This window comes from Caretta caretta, chromosome 14 (genome assembly GCF_965140235.1).
Source record: "Caretta caretta isolate rCarCar2 chromosome 14, rCarCar1.hap1, whole genome shotgun sequence".
NCBI lineage: Eukaryota > Metazoa > Chordata > Testudines > Cheloniidae > Caretta > Caretta caretta.
Window position 1 is genome coordinate 16,222,345 of NC_134219.1, and position 22,658 is coordinate 16,245,002.

The following is a 22,658-nucleotide window of genomic DNA, read 5'->3' on the forward strand; positions in this document are numbered from 1 at the left end:
ATTATTTCCATAACAATCAAATGCAATAGCAAAGTCAGAAGACTGAAGATGAGAAATAAGTAGGAGATCAACTCCAGACAAAGATCATCTTGTTTTCAGGCAAGCCTGCTTAAGTGAGAAGAAAGGAAATGAGCGTGTAGGATAAATAAACAGACTGTCAGTTTTCCATGAAGACTGAGAGCAGCTCCTTTTAAAACCACCCATGAGCAACTAAGTTCCCAAGAACAGTCTTTTCGGAATGGGTTCTATACTGTAGTTAGGCATTTACGCAGATGTCCCAATGAGGAAGGATTACACAGATGCTGCAATGTGTAAATTCAGACAAGACTCCACCACAGATTAGGTAATCATTAACATTTATTAAAGTATTTACCACCCCTGCTCTTAGCACAAGAGTTTCAGCTCTCGTTTTTGAATGCAACATTTTTTAAAAATAAAGACAGATTTCTCTTTACATAACTATATATATTTTTAAGTCAGGGTGTGGTAGGTGGCACACTAGCAGGAATCCAGTCTCCCTAGCTAGTGTTTCATACGCTTTGCTTAGGCAGACCCCTTTGTGAATTCTGGTTCCTCAACACCTGCCTTCTCCTCCCACCCCCAAAGAATGTTCTGATCAGAGATTCAAATTATAACGTCAACCATCGATGAACATCAAGATACGTCTATGCCTGGTCGATTGTGTGTATTGACCCTTAATGGGGCACTGGTCAAAAAGCAAACTCCAACTTTTCAGAGGACAATGGAATTTCTCTGCTCCAGATGTTATCAGACATTTATATAGTACACATGGTCCTGGGGTAGACTGTTTTCCTCTAATACACTGGGAAAGAACGCACGTGCACAGGCACATACACAACACAGGGAAGATGGTAAGAGTCTCCCCTTATTGGTTTCGGACGCAGATATTTATGTTCTGGACCCTGTTGGAGCTTTCCCACAACAGAATAAGACCTCCTTTGAAGGCCACGAGTTAACTTCTGAATCCAAAGATGCCCTTGATATATCCTGTGAGACCACTCTTCGCTTTCTGCTCCACCTTGTCCTCCAGAGGTGGGAAAGCAACATGGTTGAGGGCCAGGTCAAAGAACAAGGGTTTGCATGGGACTGGCTGGAACCCAGGAGGGAAATGCACCAGGCTGGCTTGTTTGCTGACAAGAGAGGGATCCAGGCAGAATGTCTCAAACCGTTCAGAGAGTAGCTGAAAAGAGATCCAGACGCCAATATTAAAGAAGCTGATGACCTATCATGGCTGGCCCGATGGCCAAGCAGCAGCATCTAGACACGCAGGATGAGCAGTGGCATTGAGCCAGCTGGACTGGCTGCATTCTGGTACTCATTCATCACCACCACAGCTAACTAAGAAAAAGTATGGCAGACTAAAGGCAGCTTTCCCATGCTCTCAGCACAGCAGTGTAAACCCAAAAATGGAGACCCCAGATAAGATGCAGTGGCAGCCTCAGTTTCCCGTACCCAAACCAGCTGAAGTCCTGCAGTTAGCTACCTTGAGGTGACAAGAAACCTTCTCTCCCTCCCACATATACTCACCCATTTAGTGCTTGTGGGGAGATAGAAAACAATCAGCTTAGACCATTCTGTACCCAAAACAGACCATATTACACAACCCATTTTGAACACACTGGTCTTACTTAAGTGTGTGCATCTTAGGTTAGTTACAATTTAAAATAGAAATTGTCAAAATAGACACATGGCTTACTCTTAGGTTAAAATTAAGCTTTACTTTCCCCAATTACTAGAAAATTCTCCTCTTGCAGAAAAAAACTAGTGCTAATGAAATTGCCTCTTTTTCACCCCAGTGCGCAAAGCCATGACTCACCTTGCCATCCTTGACCTGAGAGGGAGACTCAGTCTCATGGGTGTCATTTGCATCTGAAAGATTCACAGAAGTGCCATATGAATATGCAGACAGAGACTATTAGTGTCAAAACTCATAAGATGTGTTCAGAAGTCACCTTTGGGCTCATGCTTTTCTGGATATTCTAGCAGAGAAATTGCTTAGTTTATAAGTCAAAAGAGGTCATGTTTACAAGCACCCCAGCTTTCCTGTTTCTAAAGTGGCACAGAAAGGATCTCCCAGTCCCAACAGAAGCATGGCACTGTGGTAGCTATATGGAAAGTCGGTGAGGGCAAAAAGCCCCAAGGTATGTGGCAAGTCCACAACATTAGGGAGGGGGAAAAAACAACAACCACCTCAGATCTATACTTCCCTGGTTCTTCTATCTGCAGGCAAGGCAGATTTAGCAGTTCTTGTCTGCCAGAGATGAGTACAGGCTGGTATAGGTCACAAATTCCCCAATTCAGTTGACACTGAATGATGACTCAGTACAACTGTGTCAAAATAAAATTAGAGCTCTTTCCTCTTTCACTGAGCCCTCCTAGTATCTGCTTGTTAAGCCAGAGCCAGTGAGAAGTAATAGATGAGTCAGGAAATTCAACGCACACCCTACTGCTACGAAGGTGCCATACACTGGATGCTGTTTATCTTTGGCGGCACCTAAGAAGTGCTCATAAGAGTGCTCTTTGCAGGATGGTAAAATGAACAGGAGTCCTTCAGAAGATCTTTCAAACCTCTGATTACAGAATAAACTGGGAAGGCTCTAGTCTGCCAGTGGCAGCCCCAGAGGTACCACACAGAGCATCTAGAAGAGGCTGGAATTGGAAAGGAACAGCTTTCAGAACACACTATAGATTGAGAAAACATGTGGGAAGCAACTTTAGTATTGTAGCATTTACAGATGAAAAAGCCTAAGTGGCTGCAGTATGTGTAAGTGATTGAATTTGAGGGAAGCCAGTTCTTCTGCAGGATTGCATAACTCACCTAATATAGCAGCTGCCTGCAGGGAGTATTTCTCTGCATTCACTTGATTGATCAGCTCCTGGACATCAGGCAACTCCTAGATCATTAAAGAATACCCCTGAGACTCCAATAATTATATAAAGCAAAGTTTTAACAAGAATTGGGATAGAAATGTTTAAAATTTAGACTCCAACTCTGACAAACTAGGAACTTTACAGCAGTGTCAATCAATTCTCAGAGGAGAGATGAACATATATAATAGCCCTTATGGTACCACATAAACCTTATTTCAAGTGAAATCCAGACACATGGACATAAAAGTATCTCAATCTTTTTTGGATAGCTACATAGGTAGGCATCTTGTTACTCTGGTGATAAGCTGTATAAGCAGCAGCTATATTCCTATCTTTACGTATCTAATAGTCATTGATATTTATTGGATACTTTTGTTGCAAAAAATCTAGGTTTCCTCTGCTTCCCCCTCCAATCATACAGGGCAGGAGAGAGGGAGCCATGCCTGCACTAGCATACTTCATCATAAAGCCTGTAGCAAGCACAAGGTGTTATAGAGCTCAAGGCAATATTCTTCCCACCATTTAAAGATCATATTTGAAATATAGTGGCCTACTATTTAGTTACTGGTAGTTAACTGAACTCTCAAGTGTAGAAGAGTTTGGTTCATACCTTCAAGCTGTTCTTATAAGCACCAGCCTGGGCCTGGACTTCACTGGCATACTTCAGGACTCTGTCATACAAAACAAGGGCTTCACTCCACTTTTTCACCAGTACATAGGACTGGGCAATGAAGAAACACCTGGCAGGATGAGGAACAAAGTTAACCCTTACAATGACTAATTGCTTTGCCTTGAGCATATTTCTTGAATATCTAAAAGTATATCGTTTTAAACAGGTTGCCCCAATATTGAGCTATACATCTGGGTCAGGCTGTTCTTCCTCAGCTTGCAGGTGCAGTCCCACTTATTTCACTCTGAGATAGAGTCTCCCATCCTTTCCCCCATCCAGTCCTGTGCAGTTGCACTGGAATGTTAATTATGTGACTTCCCAGAGTTCATGCCCAGTTAGCTCTAGAGAATTCTATTGCTTACTGCCAGCTAACAAAACAGCCTTGCTGTTCCCTCTAGATGGTTACCTATAAGCCTTGTACACAAGTGTCTTCAGTCCTATCTCCTTCTGGAAGTTCTTATCCTCTTCCAGGCCAGGAAGTTGTGGCAGTTCCACCAGATTCTGTACGAAGCATAGAAAAATTGGAATGCAGCAAACGCAAATGAATGCTCTTGTCTGGCATGTGAAAGAAGAAAGCTGCCCTTTTACTGAGTCAGAGCCTAGGCAAATATGATGTTTTCTAGTTATTGATATATTAACTTGAGAACATCATTCAATTAAACTTGTGTAGATTCACCCTAAGGGCAGAGTTTAAGGCTTACTGACACAAATATGCATTAGGACAGTGGGCTCAAACTTTCATAGTAAGAACCACATTGTTAGTTTCTTTTATGCAACATCTCCCTTCCCATTAAACTAACCAAACCAGTGGAACATGCATGTGGTAACTATGGTAACTGCTTACAAGAAATAGTATTAGGGAAGTTTCTAATGTTACTTTTAGCTGTCAATTTAATTTAGCAGTTGGAAATGAGACAGCATCATGGTGATACATGGAAGCTTGGGAACCTCTGCATTAGGGAATGAGATTCAAAAGACTTTAGTCAAATCAGCATTTTGAGATTACATTTAATACACTTTTTAAAATATTCCTAAGCGGTTACTGGGTACCATGGAATTTTATCTGAACCTTTTCAGCCAATCACATTAATTCAGACTGTAGCTTCCTCTTCCTGGTTCGTCCTTTTGGCACCCTACATTTTTAAAAAGTCTCAGTGAGACACCTGAAAGTCAGATTTTTCTGCCCTGGCATTACCTGCAAGATGATGTCATAAAGGCGAATCAGGTCCTGAGGCCGTGCTGTACGCTTGCCATCATCCTCTGACTGTTGCTCCTGCAGCAGTGTCTTCTGCAAAGCTTTTGCCATGCTCTCATTGCGCTTGATGGCTGTTGACAGCTTGATGTAAGTCAGGTAACTAGAAAGTATCATTTACACAAGCTGTGAAATTCTGTCAGAAGTCATTCACAGCTGTTCTTGGATAGAGTTTCCACTACTAGCCACACCGAACCCTCGCTAGAATGTGCGTCTATATAATGCGAATTCTGATAGAACGCGGTCGCGGATCCCAAATTTAGTAACAGTCATTAATTTTCATTGTAACGTGGTCCGTGCTAGAACACGGGACTTGGCATGGATCCCAAATCCCGCATTCTAGCAAGGGTCTGGTGTACAATTTCCAGGTAGACCAAGTTCTGGGGCGGGGGGGGGGGGGGGGGGGGGGGCATGAAAATGGGACGTTGGGAAATGAATGAGGGAAAACCAGATTCTACTTGATCCACTAGGTCTAGGTGATTTAAGACTGAGATGGCCCAAGACAAAGGATTAAGATGAGATTCTCAAAATCTACATGGGAATGCAACACTGCCCTAAGCATGCAAACACTCTTACCTATGAAGGTACTGGATATTGGACACTTTCCCAGAATCCACTTCCAGAGAATGTTCCCGTTGCTTCTGCAGAAATTGGAACAAAGGTGTGTGATTTACTTAAACTGGTAACTGGAGAAAAAGGACAAGAAAACCCAAATTTTGAAGGACATCTGGAAACTGAATGGTCTCATACATAAAATACACACTGGATGATGTTGGAGAAGATGTCCAGGCAGAGTTCAATTATGAGGAGGAACTTTGGCCACTGTTGAATTACTCTGCAGCACACCTTGTTATTGATGGATCCAAAAATAACTATGGCCATGGCAGATGTGGGTTTAACTTCACAAGAGACATTAGGAGATGAAATATTATACACCTCTATCTTTGGAAATTGTAATATGTTTGGTGCTTACCTGGTCTGGTTTCAGCTCTTCGCGAACAGCCTGTATGGCATCTCGACACTCGCTGAGTAAAGACTCAAACAGACGTTCCTTTGTTTCCTCTCCTTCTGCCTGAATACAACAGAAAAGAGACAAAAGTAAGTATTTCTCAAAAAACACACATTTTCCTATTAGTGAGGCTGGTACTGTGGAAGAGTTGGTTAATCTTCCTTTATTAAGTCTTTTCAAACTTCTGCCAAGTTATTGCTTTTAAAATGTTGACCACAATGTGTAGCTGGATCATGTAACTGTACGTGCTCAAACCGTTGCTAAACAGCAAAACTGTACTACAGAGCAACAACTCATGTCTGCACGTTTCATGAACTTGAGGCGTTGTTTCCCCAATGCTGGTACAGATAGATTCCAGAAAAGGAGAGAGGCATTTACACGGCCTGAAAGTTTCACTGTTGTCTAGCATGGAAGGTGTTTTTTTAAGAATTCCCTCCAGGCAGTACAGTGCAAACCAGTTTTCATGTTTACAAACTACATTAATTCTACACACTTTGAAAGGAGGAATGAAATGTTGGCAGATTTCTGATCAGTAGCACAATGGGTTGCAGAGCTAGAATGCATGTCCATACTGAAGACTGGAGTTCTCTCCCTATTGATACTGTTACTTGAGGACATCAGAAGAAAATGCAAAGAGGAGGATATATGATCACGTATGATGGAGTAAAAATTCAGCAGAGTAAATGTCGACAGCCTGATTTCCCCTTTGCTGCCATTTACACATTGACATTTTTGATGAGTTACATCACAACCACCACCCATCAGAATCAGTCATAGCTGTTTCTTAAATAAGCTTGAAGGGACTCCAGGCACTCACTCCTTCATAGATGGATGGCACCCACCAGCAATCCCACTGCTTGCCAGGCCAAGAAACAAGCCAACCTCCCTGTTCCCCTACATTTAACATTAACTGTCTTACTCCATTTCCCTTGTCTGACCCAAGAGCACGAGAATTGCATTAGACAACACTCCAACATTTGCAATGCATATTTAACATCTCAATATTTACTACATTAACTGTTTAAGAAAAAGCTGCAAAGTAAATTGGAATTTTGGTTTGAAAGGCTATTTATGTGAAAATACTGCTAATCTTCCCCAAGGCATGAAAGATGAGTGCTGATCCAGTATGACAGCCTAGGAGACCCAAGTCTCTTTAAAAGAGGCAACTCAAGTTCAGTGTCTTGTCAGTCTCAACTTTGATGTAATGAAATTACTTCTAGAAATGAGAGTTTAAGTTAATTTTCCACGTCCCAGTCAATCTATAGTCCCTCTGCTACTAAGACACAAACTAGTGACCCAGAGGTGAAAGTCTCCATATCCCCATTAATAATCCTCAACTCACCAGTACCTTCAAAATGCTTAAGTAATTTCTTTTTGTAAGCACAATGAACCAGAAAACATTACAGTAAACACAGTCACAGTCCCAGGCCTGTTTTTCCTTTTTCCCCATAGAAATAACCCCCAATGTCACAAGATGTGCCAGGTTTCAGAGTAGCAGCCATGTTAGTCTGTATCCGCAAGAAGAACAGGAGGACTTGTGGCACCTTAGAGACGAACAAATTTATTTGAGCATAAGCTTTCGTGAGCATCCGATGAAGTGAGCCGTAGCTCACGAAAGCTTATGCTCAAATGAAGATGTGCTAGGTTAGTATTAATCCTCTAACTGAAATCGTTTCTGCGTTACAGTCTTTTAGAACTACATTTTATCAGCAGCCTGATTTCCAGTAGGTCAGAGCAGGAAGTGGTGGACAACTGTTTAATGCACATTTTCAAAACTCAACCCTTCTAGTTCTTTTGGTTCATTACTAACATCCACACAAATGGCAATGTTTCTTCTCATAACAGGTCAACTACTGAAAGAATGTGTCATCTGATATTTCTGCACTTTCTGGACAGACAAGAATGCTAGGAACAAAAGTGACCCTTTGAATAGTGCCAGAGCATTTCCACAGCATGTACAGTTGAAATAGATATGGTCAGTAAATAATAGACAAGCTATCTTACAGTACAGAAAAATTTGAGTAGGGGTAATTAAAGAAACAAGAGGGGAGAAGATGAGAAATAAGCTGGGCTCCTGTTATCAAAAAATACACAGAATTTAGAGACAGCATTCCAGAGCGCTCCCTACTGTTGTTTGCCTGCCCTTCCCTGACCAAAGCTACAGTAGTGTTAATCCATGACACTTTGAGAGCTCAATTTCTTTGCATTTGTAAGAGTGATAGGAGATAGGAATTTCACTTTCAGTTGGCCTTGTTAACCTATCCTCTCTTGCAGACTGTGTGTGATCCAATCCAGATACATTTTTACCCTCTTTGGTGATAACTTGGGCTTCCTGACATCAAAGGCTAAACTAGCTGAAAAAAAATCAACATAATGCTGAAAACAGACATGAGAGGAGGCTGACCTGGTAAGAATGATATGCTCTTATGTAACTTAAAGACCGAAAACAAAACACACTAATCTAAAAACCAAATAAGGAAACCCCAGGTTGTCAGGTCTATCAAAGACAGGGCATCCACCTATGGGTTACATGATTTGGTCACACGTGATGAACAGAGGGTGCACCTTGCTACTAACCAGAGAAGCAGCAAGGTATTTTACACTTCCTTGCCTACCCTATGCCATCGCTCCTGGATCAAGTTAATAAAGCAACAACTTGAAAGTCAGTGCGCTAAAATACTGCATTCATTACCATGGAAACATCAATGGGATCTAGCCTTATTCACTTATTGTGCTTAGTGCAGTTCAGGACACTAATAGAAATCATTCCTGCCTGTAGCAAGAAACTTGAGATAATGCATCATGTCTTAGGAAACCTAGATGGGAGTGCAAGTTTCAATTTGTTTTGTTATTCTGATCTCACTTCTACTACAGCAGTAAGAATTTCTAAAATCAGGTATCCAGGTCATTTTCCTTCCATAATGCTAATCCTTTAATAGCACTTCAATTAAAGCACCTTTAAAACTACAAAGCTCGCATTGCACTAATATGTAAAACCAAGGCAGAAAAGTTCATTTCCTCAACACCATACAAGAAGTCTGTCAGAATCACGGTTAGACCTCAGGAGTTCTTGCCTCTCAGTGCTGTGCCTAAAACACTCAGAAGAAAAGTGAGAATACACTCTTTTGAAACATCCAAGCAGGAGGATCCTGATCTTCACCTAATGGACTGACACATTGTGCTACCAATTCAACAATCACTGAGAAACTCACTTCATTTTCAACTAGATGACTTAAAATAGTAGTGAAAGATCATTTAAAATAAATGCAAAGCCACTCTGATAAAGGAAGGAAAATTGCCTGCAAATGAATTCACAAAAGGCCCACTTGGGTTTAGAAAGGGTAGAATTCCTTTGGGGAAAAAAAAGAGAAATTGTTGCCCTGTATTCCATGTAATACACCACTGTGTAAACGGATTATTCGAGTCTGCTGTAGCAATCTAATTTCCCCTGAATTCAAACTGCAATGAAGCGTAGAGTTTTGAAAGGGTCTAAAAATAATAGCATTATCCCAATGCAGCTTGTTACCTTTTTTTGCTCTGGGACAGAAGTCCTGTTGCACATGCCCAGTAAATATAAAACTCAACTGCTTTTCAGACCGTTTATCCTTCCCACAAAGACTGTCCAAATTATTAGGTTTAACAAACCCATTCAAGAATTTGTTATTTCACCCCTTTATAAAACTGTAGGCCTGCAGACTGCAAACATTTTTAACCCTTTTATTTAAACTTTTTTTTTTAAACAAGATTATTAAGGCAGGACTAATTGCTGTGAATAACCAGAAACATAAGACACACCTGACTGCATTCTTAACTCCACCCACAGGAGCATTTCAACTTCAGTGGACACAAAGAAAGGAAAACAGACATATCAATATCAAGTGCAGACAAAGACAAGGAGGGTACAGCAAGATAAATACTTTCCTTTGGGGGAGGGGGAGGGGGGGAGAGCGAGCGCGCATGTATGCGAGCAAGAGAGAATGAACACAAACATTGGCATCTGGCGGGTGCAAGTTTTTGATGAGGGACAGAATTAAATTGCTTGAAACTGACTTGACAAAGCTCTAGTTCTGAAAGTTTAGAAATGCCCAATCTTAGTTTGTCCTTTTCACTCTATCCATAATGGACTGTCCCTGAAAGTTATTTTCCTTCCACTCATTTACGCAGTGCTCTCCTTCTACTATAGAGATGATCACAGAATCCTTACAAAGAAGTACAGTGACAGAACTAATTCTTACAGCACTTACAAACTCTACACTCTCTTCAATTCAATATGGCTATGGGTTAGCTATGTGCCTTCAAGTCATGGCATCTAGTCTCTATACAGGGGAATTCTCACAAGTGAGAAACACCTGGGTCAAATTTGAATGAAACTGGCTTTTGGAGTTCATATTTTAACATTTTTTCTCTGCTTCCCAAATTAACACAAAGCAGCTAAAAAGTACACGCTCCAAGATTCTGCATTTATTTTACTCACAAGACTAAGGCATAATAGGTTTATGTTCACTTCTGGTCAAACGCAGCTGAAGGAAAATCTAGTCCTTACCTTAAGCAACTGAGTTAAATGCAAACACTGCCCAGCTTAGCAGTCTCTAGATACAAAGGGGCATGGACTTTTAGGTACTGCCACAATACCGTAGAAACTCAATTACAAACACTCCAGGAATGGTGGTTGTTCAGAGTTTGCAACTCTGAACAAAACGTTATGGTTGTTCTTTCAAAAGTTTAAAACTGAACATTGACTTAATACAGCTTTGAAACTTTACTATGCAGAAGAAAAATGCTGCTTTTAACCATCTTAATTTAAACAAAACAAGCACAGTTCCTTTACCTTGTCATTTTTTTTTAAACTTTCCCTTTAATTTTTTAGTAATTTACATTTAATAGTATGGTACTGTATTTGCTTTTTTGGGTCTCTGCTGCTGCCTGATTGTGTACTTCTGGTTCCAAATGAGGTGCGTGGTTGACTAATATGTTCGTAACTCTGGTGTTCGTAACTGAGGTTCTGCTGTACAAACAGGACAACTGAAGAATCTCAGACACTAGCCCCTCTTGGCCGAGTCCAATATTAGAGCTTTGAAAGTCTGGAGACCGCTCCTCTCTGTATCTATAGCAACAAGGATAGTCAAATCTGGTGTCATACCATTGTCCTCCGGAAGCCCATTAGAAGTTTTCAATAACTATTTAAAGAACAAGATGGACTCAAATTCAGCATTCCATTCTGTCACCATCATAAGGAACAGGTCACCCGAAGAGCAGGGGGTAGCTAATCGAAAGACTCCCTAACAACGGTTAACCTGCATTTATCAAAAGAAAGTAAGTGACAGAAAGTTGATGAACACAAAAGCAAAGCTGTACCACCACCTACTGGTCATACTACAATATTACTTTCAGGGAATTCTATTTTGAGACTATCGATTTAACCCATAACTTGAACTTAAGTATTATTTATTCAGAAATCAATATGCTTGCATAAAAATAAAAAAGTTTCAGGTGAAATCAATAAAAATAAACTTCTAGAGGCTGCACAACCAAATTCCATTTCTTAGGTTTCCTTTAAAGCACAGCTATGATTTTCTACCTCCACCCACTGTCTCCATTCTGTAAAAAATAAAGGTTTGAGAGAATTAAATCAGATCTTCGTCTTTTTTAAAAACTCTTAAATTTGAGCTGTGTGCCCACTCCACTAAACTTTTCTTCCTGCTTGTAGAGAAAGCCTTCCCAACTTCTGATGTAGTCAGGAGCAGGCCAAGAAACAAGCAGCAGTGACTGCTAAAGATAGACTGCAGCTTCAAACAGCAGCAGCTCAAGACCTGTAGCCAATGGAAGGCAGGAGCATTATTTCTGAACCCTTTCCCTGAGAAATCTAATAATCAGGGAAAGAAAAAAAATCTCGTCTTCGTTGTGCACAACCAAACAGAATTACTCTGACTGCAAGTGTTTTCTGATAATTAGGCAGTTCCAAAACATCTGGGGCTAAATTTATCCCCGGTGTAACTCCAGGGATAATCTGGCCCCTGCTATTTATCAGGAATCTTTTCCTCCATTCCTTTATAGTGTTCATGTAAGTCAACAGCATGCCACAACTCCCAGATCTGCTCCCCAATACAGCACGGTACTTGTTTTCTCCATGGAAAGGGCTAGTTACATGGCCCTTTTGCTTCTGTCCAATGGCCAGCACAGGTGATATTTAAAGAATCAGGGTTTTTTTGGAAATGGTAGCTAATCTATTTTCATGTATACAGCATCTTTCATCTGAAGATCCTAAAGAGATTTACAAAATATGTTCAGAGATTACTACACTCACCATTTAAATACAGCTATTTCTGGGGTAGAACACGTCAGCATACAGCAACAATACACAAATAAGACAGCATATAGGTTAGAGAAGCAGAAGATATTAGAACACTGGCATAGAATACCTGGAAGTGATCTCTTAGTTACCTGAGCAATGGCCGCTTCATTATCTGCCAGCCCCAATAAAAAGATCCTCACTTTGTCTATCTTCACTGGGACAGTTCTTCCCCTCCATTCCACCTCACTCATGGTAGCTGCCTGCTTTGCTCGAGTCTGGGTGATCAGTGACTGAAAAGTGCAGACAGAGGTAAATGACTAACAATTTAAATGAACACAACTTTTGAATACTTGATTAATAATCCTCACATTTACTTTAAATTAAGGGTTGGAGTATATTTCAGGGTTCCATTACTTTCTGCAGGATCCTTGCTCCCTATACAGTAACGTTGTTCCTCTGTCTGTTGGTTGTACAATGCATGGATATTTAACTTAAAAAGCAAAGCCAAAACGGTGAGCTGGTCACCATGTGTTCCAAATTTTGGAGCATGCAGTAAATTACCTCTAATTTTTCAGCAAGAAGACCCTCTGTGCCACCAGATCTCAGTCTCATCTGCATTAACTCACTGATAGCAGACTGGTCACCTGAGAGAGAGAATTGACAGATTGAGTCTGAGACCCAACTCATTTTCATTTGTCACAGACAGGATTTGGACCCGGGCCTCTAGAACACAAACTAGTGCTTAGGTAATGTTGGGAAGAAGGAAAAAGTTACTTTGTATGAATCTTGCCCAGACTATGTATTTATTCACACTACATAAAACCATAGTGTTGCACAACTCAATATAACTTCCACTTTGATAATCAGGTGCAGAACTGAAGGGCCTTGTCAGTCACATGGATGAGTCTGGAGGGTTTGCTCAGGGCATTATGTATGGACTCATTCCCATGTGTCAACAAGTTTAAGATAAACATTCCAATAACCCTTGCCTCGAAAGCAATCCTTACTTTAAGTATTTGGTCCCCTACTTTACTTACCAATATTATAGGCACAATAGCGAATGTTGGGTGAAATCTCCTCCACGCGCTGATTATATAGCACAGCCTGTTCCTCTGTGAAAGCACTGGCCAGTTTTTCATATATCGTCCTGCAGCAGGAAAGTGAAAACTTACGCTGTAGCATTTGTTTTTAATAGGATATTAAGCTTTTGCTTAGGGAAAGGATGGCTGCTGAACACTAAACCATTACTCTGAGGGAAGCTGTTTCAACACCACAGCTCAGCTCTCTATCATCATGCTACTGGTTAGCACAACGGCAATCAAAGAGCTTTCAGAACTCTGGCAGAAACTAAACAATTAGGGTTAACAAGCAGCTCACCTAGACTTATCTAGTCTTGTATCAAATTGTATTACGTAAGTTCAAGTTGACAAAGATGGTAAGGAAGAGAAACTCACTTGCATTTGTTGAAAGCCTCCATAGCCGCTTTCCACTCCTGGTGTTCAAAGTGCAGCATTCCTGTGAGGTAAGCCATGTACGCCTGCAGACAGAGCACAAGTGGACAAGTTAATTGTTGTGAGCACAGTTCCATTCTGTGTGTCTGTTAACACTGATGCCACTACAAAAAAAATCCTAATTCAAGCAATGTTATCTATGAAAAACAGTTTTGATTTTACACTTACATGGCACAAGTTAACAGCATCACTATTTCACTGATAGTTACAAATTCCTGATGTGAGACGAAGACACGCCAGTTGGTCTATCTTGCAATCACTACTCACACACAGCTGTTGTCAGAAGATACTTCTGTAGCCCAGCAAAGGCCCACAAAAGCTACAAAATGGCAGGTTTAATCACACCTGAGCAGCTATTAGAGCTCCCTTCATAGGAGGCCAGTATCACAAAGCGATGATTGTTTCCTGTCTCCACTGGCCAGTAGGCAGTCACGTTACTTGTGATCCAGATATACAGTAGAAACTTAGAGTTACGAATCCCTTGGGAATAGAGGTTGTTCATAACTTTAAACAAAACGTTCAGGTTGTTCTTTCAAAAGTTTACAACTGAACATTGACTTAATATAGCTTTGAAACTTTACTACGCAGAAGAAAAATGCTGCTTTCCTTTTTTTAACGGTTTATGTTGACCACAGTACTGTACTGGACTTGCTGTGTTTTATCTCTGCTGCTGCTTGACTGGGTACTTCAGTTCCAAATGAGGTGTGGGGCTGACTGGTCAGTTTGTAATTCTGGTGTTCGTAACTCAGGTTCTACTATATATTTTAGGGCTCTGAAAAAACCGGTAGCTTACATCTGGTAAGAAATGTTGCTCAATCCTATGAGTTTTCAGAATGCTGCACTCAGCAAAACGACAGCACAGCTTTCTTTTCTGAAGTGAGTAAGGAGTGCAGTACCCTCATCCTCTCCCCTCATTCCTCCCATTTAAAAAAAAATAATCTTTGTTTAATCTTAATTTAAATTAAACTGAGGCAAGGGCCATTGCTTAATGTGTTTATACAGCACATGTACAGTTGGACCCTGATTCTGATTGAGATCTCAAGGCATTACTGTAAAGCTTCTAGTGCTACTGCTCAACCAACTGATTGGATTAGTTAGCAAGTCTAACTACACACACAGTAGAGCTCAATAACCGGTAAACTAAAATCATCCTGGACATTCTTAATTTGAAGTCAGAGCAGGCAATTTAGTGTCAGTTTACAAAGAAGGACCCTTTGTTCAACTAGAAACAAAAGGTTAGTTTATCCTTTCTTTGCCTCTGCTATAAAACAAAACTGAATGTTAGAAGTAACCTGAGCTTCCAGCTTAGTCTTGGCATCCACCCGATTGCTTTCACACAGGCGCTCCAGCTCCTCAGCATGTTTCACGGCTTTGCGCAGGCGAGAAAGCAAATGAAATCGCTTGCGGGGTTCTGTGTTGGCTTCCTGCTTAAGCTGCATTGCGTAGCTCCAGGCTCTCTCTGCATCCATCAGTATCAACAGCAAGTACCTATAGGACAGACGCAGGAAGGCTATAAATAAAATGAGTCAATTTTCCAGTAATTTTTTTTTGTTCCTTTTTATCACTCAATGAAAAAACCTTATGAATTATAGCTTTGTTTGCGCAAGCACCGGTGCCTTTGCCTGTATTTTTAAAGGTAACCGTGAGCAAGTAAACAAGGCCCCATTTTGTTGTTTATCTTATTCATTGTGTGTGTGGTTTTTGGGAGGGGGGTGAGAGAACCTGGATTTGTGCAGGAAATGGCCCAACTTGATTATCATGCACATTGTGTAGAGAGTTGTCACTTTGGATGGGCTATCACCAGCAGGAGAGTGAATTTGTGTGGGGGGGTGGAGGGTGAGAAAACCTGGATTTGTGCTGGAAATGGCCCAACTTGATGATCACTTTAGATAAGCTATACCAGCAGGACAGTGGGGTGGGAGGAGGTATTGTTTCATATTCTCTGTGTGTATATAAAGTCTGCTGCAGTTTCCACGGTATGCATCCGATGAAGTGAGCTGTAGCTCACGAAAGCTCATGCTCAAATAAATTGGTTAGTCTCTAAGGTGCCACAAGTACTCCTTTTCTTATTCATTGTGTGGCTGCTTGTTACTGAGATGTAACTACTGAAAGATGCCTTCAGGAATTCTAAAGCTGTGAAAGAAAATTTGGTATTAAGTCTCCGCTTTGCAGCATCACAAATTCCTGTGGAAGATGACTAAAAGTAGAATAGTCTCTTATTGCTTTTCTGGGTACATAATAAAAAATAATTTTCAACAACCAGATGCATTTTAGAACATTAACACAAACCAGATGGATAGAAACTCCATGGGCTAAAAAAATCCATATTTTCATCCCCCCCAAAGAGGAAAAAAAGATGAGAAAGCAGACAATCAACTGTTTCTAGCAGCTGGGAAATGAGCCCAAAGCTCTGGTGACCCTCCAGTTCTACCAGAAAAGACATTCTGGTGAATTTTGAAGGTACAAGTACAAACTGCAAACAAGTGTTCCTGTTCAAAGATAATGGATCATGTCCCCAATCTCATTCTTGCTGGTAACAGCACTTTAGTTGTCTATATTCAGATGGCTATTCTAAAGAAGTGCTGACAAAGCACTTCCCCTAAAAATATTTGAACTTTACTGCTCAAGAAACCAGCATCAATAGCAGTAGCTAGGGCCAGGCAGTGAGGGCAGGAATTATGTTTTCCCCTCACACTACACTATCAATGCCCCAGTTCCCTATATTATAGTCTGAACTTGGGTCTTTATTTTAGGTTTTAAAACTCTTAAAAAATTAAAAACTCTCCACAAAAGTAAGTGGTTTAAAACTGTGAACTAGGAGAACACCCAAACTGTTTTCATTTGTGACCTATGTGAAGATAAATTACCTCCAGGAGTGATTCACTAATGCACTGCTACCCAACAACAGATTCTCCCCATGCCGAATACCTGTTGTCAGAGAGAATCTCCTCAGTTACTTTCTTCCCTGTGAACTTGTGTCTATTTCCCATCTTGAAGCTAAGAGTTTTTCGGAGTCGTCTTAGCCTGCGGGAGCAATAACCCCTGCAAATAACCACAAAATAAAATCAGTCCTTTCAAAGAATGTGACTTGGCTCCTATGTATCCCTCTTCCATTGCCAACCTATATTGAATAATCAGAAAATGCTGGACAAAATGTACCTGGTATGACAATACATAAGTTTTTGGGAGTGAACGTTTCTAAACAATACAATACATAGCCAAGTTTAAGAAATGTAATAGGAGCATTAAACCTGAGATATGGCAGATGGTTAAAAAAGACAAGAAAAATGTAGCAATAAAGCAATATGTAAACAGACATGTCATGGCCACTGACTTGGACTAACTAAAAGAGTGATGCTCTCTGCATTCCAAATGATTTCTTAGAAGAGGTAATGTACACACAGACACGCACACACAAAAAAACAGTTTAAGACAAGTTCAGTGGCTATTAACAAGGTATTAGTGAGGTCATTAACGAAAATATGAGGGATCAAAAACCAAGCAACAAATTAACCCCAGTATTCTAATAATCTGATTAGTCAAAGAGCATTAATTTCATTTACAGACAATGGGGACATCCATTTACAGTAAGACCCCTACCAATAGCTCTTTATTTGGCAACTGGTTTTCAAAGTAATCATCTTTTGCTGCCTATGGCAGCAAACTGGCACATAAACATGCTCGGAGCTAAAACTGACTCGGCATGGTGATTTACACTAATCAAGGTAAGTATATTGCCTATTACATATAAAATGCCTTGGTGTTATTTGCTAACATACTAACCTGTATCTCTGGAAATCTCCGTGCCGTAAACCATGCTGCTGTTGGGATTCCTTAATAATCTGAAGGACTGGAATTCACATTAAGGAACATTTATGATTGTACAGAGTTTAGTTTAGGATAGAATGGCATACCAAGACCAATGGGAGAAGACAGAACTCTACAGGATTTTTTCTGACACACAAACATTAGAACAGATATTGGTCCGGTGCACAAGAGAGGAATTAGTGAAACCTTTCAACAAGAAATGCAAGAGCTGATTGGTCTGCAAAAATTCTCTCACCACCATATTTTATTTTTCAGAATTCTATGGATACAAATTAAGGCCAGGTCTACACCTAGGTCTGCCAGTACAGTTATACCAGCAAAACCCTTTTACTGTAGATGCAATTATACCAACACAATAGTGTTTGTCAGTATTCCAACACAGTGAGTGAAATGAGCTATACCAGCAAAAGCACTTATGCTGGTATAACAATGTCTACCCTACGGTTTTGTTGGTATAGCTATGCGGCCAAAAAAACAAAACAAAACAAAAAAAACTACATCTGACACAGCTATGCCAGCAAAATTTTAATTTTAGAATCATTGCTGAGTTTTATTGTTTGATCTCTCCTGAAAAGGATGTTACAGGCACTTTACTGAATGTATTATAATTGCTACATTGTGATTTCCTAAAGCAGTCTTCACCAAGTGAACCATATCCTAAGTATACATATTCCTGTAAAAAGGATGGTAGGAATAATTTAAGGTTTAATTTTGCACTAAAAATTGGTTAAAAGAAAACTAATAAAGCAAATTTAAAAAACAATTAAAATTAATATTACTTCCATAAATGTTTTGTGGGAGAACAATGTAACAGCATTTACATACCAATTCCTTTTTTCATGTAATGGTTTCCAGACAAGATTACGATCTTTAGCATAAACACTGACTGATTTTCTGGTGTGTCCGGTGTTTGCTTCACTCTCAAAAAACTTTCAATTAATGAATACTACACAAAAGAAACATGCACTGTACATTTTGGTGACCCTCATGGATTTTACTCATTCAATTTATTTAAATGATAATCAGTGTTTTTATTTTGGGGGAAAGACACATGCAGAAAACATCTAGCTCAAGAGAAGTGTTTTTGGACACAGAGTGCCTCACTTATATTTAAGAATCAATCTCCGCAATCTTTACATATACATCCTAAAATTACATTTCCTACAGCACCTATGAGCACTACTAATAGTGTCAAAACTAATACCAATTATAGTAGTTATGGAAGAAAATAATTAAATTTAAGTCCCTTTCATTCAGAGGTACTTTAAGATAAAGATGCTGCTTTTAAAGTACACCTAAAATACAGTGCTTGAACTACTTAACTATTAAAATTACATCACTAGCTAATATTTATAGAACAAAGGAGTCTTCATTTTGGAGCATGGGAAAGCTTTACAACAAATCAATTGTTTCTTCTAATTTTTCCTAATTCTAAGTATTTACCTTGAATTTTCTTTTAATTTATTTTAGATTGTTTAGTTATATAAATATTCATTATTGTATTATATTCGTAAGAGCTCTTTTACTTACAATTTTGTTGATTTGGGCATGCCTACCACCACTGATGTGACACTGGGACTGCCACTTTATCTACAAATGCTAAATTATATCACTATTGTCAGAAGTTAAGTTATGACTTGTGTCCTCATTTCAATTTGCATTTCTTCCTACTGCAAGATACAACTCAGTTTCGCAACAGCTGTGCAGCTAAGCTAGTTTCACACTAAAACGTCTCACAAGAAAAAGCCTACAGCTTTAATTAAAGTACCAACAGGTAAATCAACTTTATAAAAAACTACCTCACAGATCTCTTCAGTGATTGGACAGAATCCCAAGCTTCTGGTTAGTCTTCAGGTTGACACATGGCAATATGTATGAGGCTTCACTTAGCCAAAGTAATTCCTAGTTTTTCTATATTTTAGAAGCATCTTGTGCTCTCCGCATAGTGTGATAAAAAATACAGATGTGGATAAAAGGGACTTATGTGGATTACTATGTATTTTTAAAAAACTGTTGAAGTGCTATTTTGTTTACAAATTCAGAGAAACCGAATACTTTACTTTCCCCTGAGAACAATAATGATACTCCCATATAAAATACTTTATTTAAAACTACCCATTCTGATTAACTCCATTATAGTTATAACAACTGCCAGGAAAGATCCTCTGCTCTCCATAGCTTTTTGGGGAAGTTACATGCTACACGAAACATACCTATCACGCTAGGATGATAAAAACTGTAATTGCTAATGTTCCTGTCACTCACCTATTTTATCCACGATAACAAGTTCTCTTGGAGAAACCAAACATTAGTATTGAGTAAAATTCATATGCCACATGCCCATACACCAAGCAAATAAAATCTAGACTGGAATTTTCCATTTTTGAGGGTTAGTGATATTTGTTACACTGGCTGCAAGGGTGGTGTCAAGAGGATAAAATCATAGTTGACATCAAAGATGAAAAGCTTACATCCCGTTTTCTGCAGAAGCAGAGTGATGTTACCAGAAGCCTAATCCAGTGTCATCCAGTGTTTTTTTTAATGCTACTATACCAATTTATATTATTAAAACATCCCAGCAATACCAGTCAGTGCCTGACACCTCCCATTTGTTTCTCCATGTTCTAACCCATAACAAATCTCACACTACTCCTTACCTCATCTCAGAAATACTTCTATTTTGGATGAAAGAATATACAACTGAATGACAGCTCAGCAATGCCCAGCACAAGGGCCCATCAAAACAGGAATGAGAGCCTTAGAGTACCAAGAAATACCAGTAAAAGCAATATGCAAAGAATTACTTCAAACCTGAGGTCTAATATTCTGAATAGGATCCAATTTGTCTTTGCGTGGCGGACAGCTTCAGACTCTGGACAGGATGGCTATATATGCATAAAGCCATAAAAATGCTTCCATTATAGTGTACAATTGAAACCCTTCCCTTCCCACCTGCCAAGGCCAGTCTCCACTCTTTCCAAACTGACTAGTTAATGTAACTTAATTACAACACAGAAAGCTGCCCCTTTTAATAATCAGTGTGGAGGGAGCGTGAAAAAGAGAGAAAAGCTGCTTTCCGGTCCCTTTCCCCAGCATTTTTTCCAAAGCCACATGACTACACGCCGCCACGCCTTTGTTTCTCCCCTCTCCCGAATACCCCACCCTCGTCTGTTAACAGTGCAAAGCGAACACCCAAGGCAGATACAGCTGGGCTGCCTGTGGACACATTGGCGGGGAGCACGGAGCCACGCTAGGAATCCACCCGGCTCTGTAAAAAAAAAAATCTCCGTTTTACAGAGCGCGCGCGCGTGTATGTGTGTATGGGGGAGGGGGTGTTTTCTGGGCTTCCCCGCCGCCCGGCCTGACTGACACGTCCTCACTCGCGGCCCCTCCGCCCGGCCGGCCCGGCAGGATACTCTCTAGGCCCAGGCTGTCCCCGAGGCTCCCCGCCTTCGGCCCCGCGGGCTTCTCATTCTCCTTGTTCTCCTCCGGGCCGGCCCCGGCCCCGCCACCGCCGCCGCCGCTTCCCCCGCGGCGGCCACCGCCGCCGGCCACCTGCCGCTCCGCCGCCATCTTGCGCCGCCGCCGCGCAGCATCATGGGCCGGGAGAGTAGAGCTGCGCGTGGAGGCCATGGCGCGGGGAGAGCTGGGATAGAGGAGGACCCGGCAGGCCGGGTTGCTGGGGGCGGGCTCCAAGCTGCAATTTGAGCCCTTTCCGGCCTCGTTGTGAGAGCTGGGCCCGGCCCGCGGGCGGGGAAAGGGCTGCTGTCGTCACTGGAGGTGGGGCCGGTAGCCCCTCCTCCCCACTCCTTTGCAGGATCTGCCCCGCCCCTCACGCCCCGCCCCTGCCTTGGGTGGGGCTCACACACGCTGCCCCTCACCCCCAGTCCTGCCAGGGGCCTGAGCCCCAGGCTGATTGAAGCTCTGGTGACCATCACCCTGGTGTCTGGGCACCAAGCCCTGGAGGGCGCAGCGGATTGGCCTTGCCCGCCCCCTGGGCCTGAGTCCTGCGAGCGGGTGGGAACCTAAGCTGGACCCTGGCTGGTAGTCTAGCTGCACCTGTAACCCGCCAGGCCAACCCCCCGGGTGTGAATGCCCTGCGCTTTGCTGGGAGGGGAGGGTGAGAACCAGAGCCCAAATCCTGGCACTAGGGTTGCCAACCCTCCAGGATAGGCCTGGAGTCTCCCAGAATGGGCATCGATCTCCCGATGACTACTGAAAGCGATCTGGGAGATTTTAATCAGATATTTTTAAGAAAATGACATTACATCATGTTGGGGAAAAAGTCTCTCGGAATAGTTTCAATCAGAGTTGGCAACCCTACCTGGCACAAATGTTGCAGCTAACAGGCTGCGCCCCAACCTCAGGTGCCAACACCCCATAACTCCAGGGAGGAAGGGAGTCAGACTCCACACACAATCCCCAATTTGCATCTTGGGCCCATCTCTAGCTGATGTAGGGCCATACTGTAACCTCCCTCCCTTTGCGGAGCCCCCACAGGATGTGGAGAGAGAGCTCTGGAAACTGCTGGGATTTAATCCTTATCCTAGACATTGCCACTTTTCTACTTGCCAGTCATCCAGCCTCTTCCCAGTCCTCCTACATACTTGTTTTGTGAGCTGAAATAGTTGCCTCATTGCTTCTCCATTTCCTTTCAAATCACAGCTGAAAACACATCTCTGCTCTCCTTCCCACTGGTGCTGGCTTTATAGCTGGATGCTTTCATTTAAGCCATGTCTTCCCTACAAAAAAAGTGTGATTTTACACAAAGATTTCTATCTCAATGCAACATTCCAGTGGAGACAAGACACTAGATTTTACTTTGATGTAGGAAATGAGGTAAAGCACAGGTAGGAGATAAGGGTTGTTCCTGAAAGTGCAAACTACCTATGCCTTGTCTCCATTAGAATTTTACAGTGATAAATAAATTGAGGTAAAGACACACCTTTTCTGCAGCAAAGACAAAACCTTATTCACCATACACAGCATTTGCCCCCCTGCTTCCTGTAATTTATGTCATATGTGGCCTTGTATTATTTAACTGTTCAAATCATTGTAAAGTTATATATTGGACTAGGTGACCTACTGAGGTAGCTTCCAGTACTAAACTTCTATGATTGTTCAAAGTTGTACTTATTGTGTAGATTGCAGTATGGCTTAATCCAGGTGTTCAAAAATCATATGACAGGCCCTCAGAAATCATG

General features: G+C 41.2%; 1 protein-coding gene across 2 annotated transcripts; it reads right to left on the reverse strand.

Annotated features, from left to right (window-relative positions):
• Positions 1–339: 339 nt before the first annotated feature.
• On the reverse strand, positions 340–21,042 carry SRP68 (signal recognition particle 68). 2 transcript variants are annotated; one of them, XM_048819367.2, is made up of 16 exons: positions 20,871–21,042; positions 17,410–17,476; positions 16,555–16,668; positions 14,919–15,114; positions 13,570–13,652; positions 13,153–13,262; positions 12,677–12,759; positions 12,265–12,405; positions 5,788–5,886; positions 5,391–5,455; positions 4,758–4,917; positions 3,969–4,063; positions 3,503–3,632; positions 2,840–2,915; positions 1,838–1,890; positions 340–1,201 (listed from the first exon to the last, which is right to left on the reverse strand). In XM_048819367.2, the coding sequence occupies exons 1-16, from the start codon at positions 21,025–21,027 to the stop codon at positions 974–976; spliced, it is 1,857 nt and encodes a 618-aa protein (XP_048675324.1). In that variant the 5' UTR covers positions 21,028–21,042; the 3' UTR covers positions 340–973. The 2 variants fall into 2 exon arrangements, with proteins under 2 accessions (XP_048675324.1, XP_048675326.1); XM_048819369.2 differs by lacking the exon at positions 20,871–21,042 and adding an exon at positions 20,660–20,862.
• Between the last annotated feature and the right edge of the window lie 1,616 nt (positions 21,043–22,658).

Bases quoted from the DNA above. Each gene is read 5' to 3' on its own strand.
- SRP68 (XM_048819367.2), bottom strand. From the start codon at position 21,027: ATGGCGGCGGAGCGGCAGGTGGCCGGCGGCGGTGGCCGCCGCGGGGGA. The intron at 13,653-14,918 runs GTTACTTCTAAC...CTCTGTCTGCAG, and splicing joins AGACTAAGCTGGAAGCTCAG to GCGTACATGGCTTACCTCAC. The intron at 5,456-5,787 runs GTAAGCACCAAA...CAATTTCTGCAG, and splicing joins AAGAGCTGAAACCAGACCAG to AAGCAACGGGAACATTCTCT.